Source organism: Cicer arietinum, chromosome 4 (assembly GCF_000331145.2).
Source record: "Cicer arietinum cultivar CDC Frontier isolate Library 1 chromosome 4, Cicar.CDCFrontier_v2.0, whole genome shotgun sequence".
Classification (NCBI taxonomy): Eukaryota; Viridiplantae; Streptophyta; class Magnoliopsida; order Fabales; family Fabaceae; genus Cicer; species Cicer arietinum.
The window spans coordinates 32,913,012-32,917,654 of record NC_021163.2 but is presented as its reverse complement, the minus strand read 5'-3'; the positions used below and the strand labels follow the sequence as shown (position 1 = coordinate 32,917,654).

At 29.7% G+C, this 4,643-nt stretch overlaps 1 protein-coding gene across 1 annotated transcript in view; it reads right to left on the bottom strand.

The window, feature by feature from the left end:
* Nucleotides 1-2,880: 2,880 nt before the first annotated feature.
* LOC101489595 (uncharacterized) overlaps nucleotides 2,881-4,643 on the bottom strand; it is an 11,634-nt gene continuing 9,871 nt past the window's right edge. Inside the window, exons 15-17 of the mRNA XM_027330293.2 lie at nucleotides 4,577-4,643; nucleotides 3,863-3,936; nucleotides 2,881-3,764 (exon numbers count right to left, since the gene is read on the bottom strand). The exon at nucleotides 4,577-4,643 is cut by the window's right edge and continues 36 nt beyond it. Coding sequence (XP_027186094.1) covers nucleotides 3,536-3,764; nucleotides 3,863-3,936; nucleotides 4,577-4,643 — 370 coding nt within the window. The 3' untranslated portion in view covers nucleotides 2,881-3,535. The remainder of the gene's footprint in view (nucleotides 3,765-3,862; nucleotides 3,937-4,576) is intronic.

Genomic DNA, 4,643 nt, shown 5'->3' with positions numbered 1-4,643 from the left:
GATGTTGTGTTCCTCAAATGCATCACTCTATTGGTCCAAACCATGACAAATCTTTCTTTGTAAAGTGTCAACCACGAATCTTTCACATAATCAACAAAAAGGATAATATCAACACACTAGCTCAAAGTATTTCAAGTGATGATCATACTCCTCCACACTAGTTAAAAGTACAATTTTTTTCCATAAATCCATTACTTCATCTTCTATATCCTTTTTCACATATTATTTGCGTCTTGTCCCAATATTTTTTTCAATATGAAAACGACATAGCAAATGAATTGAAGTAGGAAACACAACACTAATAACATTCATCATGGCAAGATCGCTATCCGTCACAATAACCTTAGAAATTAAATTCTCATAGACGAACAATTGTCTTACCTTTTCAAATGCACAAATGAAGTTATGTTGTCGCTTTTGTTCCAACTAAGCAAACGCAACCGAAAATGTCAAACTAGTAGATGTGACACCGACAATTTCAAGTAATGGTAGCCAATATCTATTTGTTTTGTATGTGATATCATCACATATCAAATATCACATATCAAAACAAAATGAAACGTGTTCAACAACTTTATACAATCAGGATGCGTCCAAAATAAGTCACTCAGAACATTTGAATTCTCCTGTTTGTATTAACTAAAAGAGATGTTGCATTTATATGTGCGAATCTCTCAAAGATGACCAATAAGTACTAATTGATTTATATATTTGAGTGGAAATTATGAGATTCTCTCTATTTCTCTCTTACAAAGTGTTCAAAATGAAACTTGATGTAAGCTTATACTTTTTCTTGTCATTGATAAATTTTCTCACTTCTTCATTAAAAGGCCCTAAATATAAATGACCGTGTTCCACATTTTTCATCCTTCACGGATACTCAATGGTATACATCTGAATTTAAATGGATAGTTTTCATTGTGAGAACAAATTACTTTTGATTTTGATTTTTATCTTCCACCTCTTTCGCATCCCAAAATTAATTTGTCTTTTTTTCTTCTCTTTCTTCTCTTTTCGATTGCTTTAACAAACAATAACAATTAAAATTCTATTTTGTCTTTCAATATTTTTTGTCCATTCAAAACAATTTATCAAAGAGAAATATCTAGAAAATATACTTCAAATAAAACATCAATATATGTCCATATATTAAAAATTGAAATTTTTAAAATTAATCAGTAATAATACCTAATCGGTGGTGAATTTTTCTATAGAATCATAAGAAACCTCAACTTTACTCATACTTATTTGATTTCAAAAAGTATACTAAATTTAATTAATAATAATATTATAAGTATATTATTTAAAATACAAATTTTAATTATTTTTTAAATATTTAACAACATTTCAAAAATTTCATCTGAGTTAAAACTTTTAAAAGTTTTGAACTTTTTAAACCTTTGAAATTGTTACTATTTTGAACATTTCAAAGTTTCAGACATTTTATGCATAAAAAATTTCAAATTGATGGAAACCTTCGAAAATCTTAAAAAATGTGTTTCGAAAATTTCAATTAAATCAAGTATTTCGAAGGTTTTTGTTAAAACTGAAAAAATGTGTTTTGAAAGGTTCAAGTGATCAAAATATTCAAAAGTTTTGATCAAATCTGAAAAACTTTTAAATTGATAAAAAACTTTAAATTTTTTGATTAATTCTAAAAAACATTTCGAAAAATTCAGATTCATCAAAAGTTTTGAAGTTTTAAAAAAAAAAAACTCACTTTTTTACATTTCGAAAGTTTGTCAAATTTCAAATGGTAGGATAAATCCTATAAGTTTTGAAAGGAGGTTTATAATTGATTGATAAATTTTGTTAACAGTTTTAATACATAGTAAATAAAAGGACAAAATTTTCATTTGGAATTGAAGGTGAGAAATTAAGATGGAGAGGTACATGGTACAAAACTCATGTCCTTACTGATACAAAATATAATGGATTAGATAATTTGCCTTAGATTGATAAGAACCAAAATCAATCGAAAGTAATATCAATCGATGCATAAAACAAATAAAATGCAATAAAACAATACCGCGTAAGCTTGCAAAAGAAGTTGCAGAATGATAATTGTCAAAACAATATGAATATGAACATTGTGAAGAATGAATATGGAGGAAGGAGAATTAAACCATGAACCAACACATACATTGTCACTTTTGATTATATAGGGAAGTCCATTGTGTTATTTGATGTGAATTGTTATTTGCTACTTTATTGTTAGTGGAGTGAGATGGGTTACATTTTCAGCATATCATAAATGATTTGGGCAACTGTTACATATTTTCAAGATACCTTATTAACTATTAATTATTGTGATTAACGTAGAGTATTTTTTTTTTTTTTTGTAATTAAGAGATTTTGTTATAGGAAGTGGAAGATTTAGAAGGAAAAGGTTATTTACAGTAGTAATAGAATTAAGAAATAAAGGATATGCTCTACTATATATCACGTGTAATATTTGAAAGGACTAGCGTGAATTTTACACAATAATGTGTTGCTTAAATATTTCAAGAGCTAATGTTATATAAACAACTACCATACAGAGCAAGGAACAATATCATCCTAATGTTATAGAAACAACTACCATACAGCGCAAGGATCAACGTCAACCTGATTGTGCTTTAGATTCTTATTATTTATCATTACATCACATTCAAATAAGAGGGCACCATCGCTTATTGTTTGAATTTTTATTAAATGATATTTTCCCCAAGACTTTTTTTTGTTCACAAAGATGAGTTACTCTTTCTCATCTTTGGTAACTTTGGTGTATTACATGTCTGTTTTACTCTATATTGATAAACTAACCTTGTAATTGTTGTGAAACTCAATAGTTAGTAAAAAGTGAAAAACCTACGAAAAAACCCATTGCACCTCCAACACTGCCAATAAAAAGGAGTCAAGCTTGATTGGTTGTTTTGCAAACATACGGAAAAATAATAATCAAAATAAACCGTGTTTTCACACAATTCATGTTTGTTATGAGCATGCTCAATGTCCACAAGTCTCAACATGAATAACGATTATAAATAATTGGTGATAAATCAGGAATGAACTATATCATCAATCATTAGTAAGCCAGGGCTAAGTCATATAGTGCTGCAACTTTGCAGTTTCTTGTAACAAACTGTTTTGTCATTCCCTCCACATCTTGGTTTATGTTCATAAATAAATAATTTTCTTTTTCCTCTTCAAAAAAATATATAATATGGTGCAGCAATAGCTTTTCTCACCACCCTCTTGAATTCCTCCCATAAAAATATGCATGCAGGAAGCAGCCTTTCATTTTATCAGCCTATTAGAGCATCAAGCTTGACAAAAAAAACTGCCAAATCCCTCTGTAGTGCTTGCTTTGCAGGAAAGGCAATTCAAGAATCCAGCTTACAATTCTTTACTTGTTATCTCACAGGTATATTAGGCAGAAATAGAGAGCAAATACCAACTTCCTCTTCTACTTCAACACCAACACAACATAAAGATGTGCCAAGCTTCAATGGACTGCTTTACCACCTTGAGTGTATTGCAGCTCCACCATCTATCAATTTCTTTTGAAATTCCTTTTAAAATTGTGTGAAACTTTTGTACTGGCTTTTATTGCCTTTTTACTTCCTTCTGACCTTACATTGGAATTTCTATCATTAGAGTACCTACTTCTTTTGGCTAATCTGAACTCATCATTTTTAGTAGACTCAAATTTCTTTCTCTTGTACTGTTTAATTGAGTCTTTCTCTTGGGTATCCGAACTTTTAGGTTTCCTCCGCTCCAGCCTACAAAGGAGAGAGGGATAGATGATAGGACTCTGATTTAGCTTTCAAGAAACAATAAATCAGCTAATGTTTTTTTTTCACAAGCAATAAAATCATACCCCTTGCCAGATGAATCTTCAGGCGTATTTTCTGTATCCTTAGCAGCTGCTTCATTTGATTTGCCATGCCGATTCTGCAAGCGATAGGCACCATAACATTTTTTTTATCAAACATGAAATTAGTCTTATGTTCACCATCTACAAATACTACAAATTTTGACTGAGGCTGCATTGTAAGTAATAGAAAATCCCAACAAATTGGCATTTTTTTTATGGTTTCAATAGCTGTGATATAAAGATTCTATTTGCCTTCTGAGTCTCTACTTAACTGCAAGGAACTCTCATATTTAAAGATCTTATGCAAACGCAAATGTTAATATAAACCTAAATCATAAAAGACAAATGGTAAAAAAAAAAAAAATAGTTTAAAAAAAAACTAAAAATAAATGCAGAACATTCACTATGATTTTAGCTTTCACATCGAACATGATGGATAGCAGCTATACCTTCGTTGAAATTCCCTCAGAATCATAATATATTTTTTGTTTCATTATGAATTTATGATGCATTTATATCAAAAATGTAGTTTATAAAATGTTAAATGCCGCTCAGTCATTTTATCCTTAAAAAAATAACTCTATTTTAAAGCTCAATATTGATAAAAAAAACTAACAGCCCTGGTCAGCAACTTCCATGATTTGGATATGGCTAGACTCAAACTAAACTTAAGGTATGCCACCATCATAACCTTTTGTTTAATATTAAAAGCAGTACCTCTAAAACTGTCTTGAGAAAATCCATGTACTTTTCTGGGGTAACCACTCTCACAGCAGCTGAACCG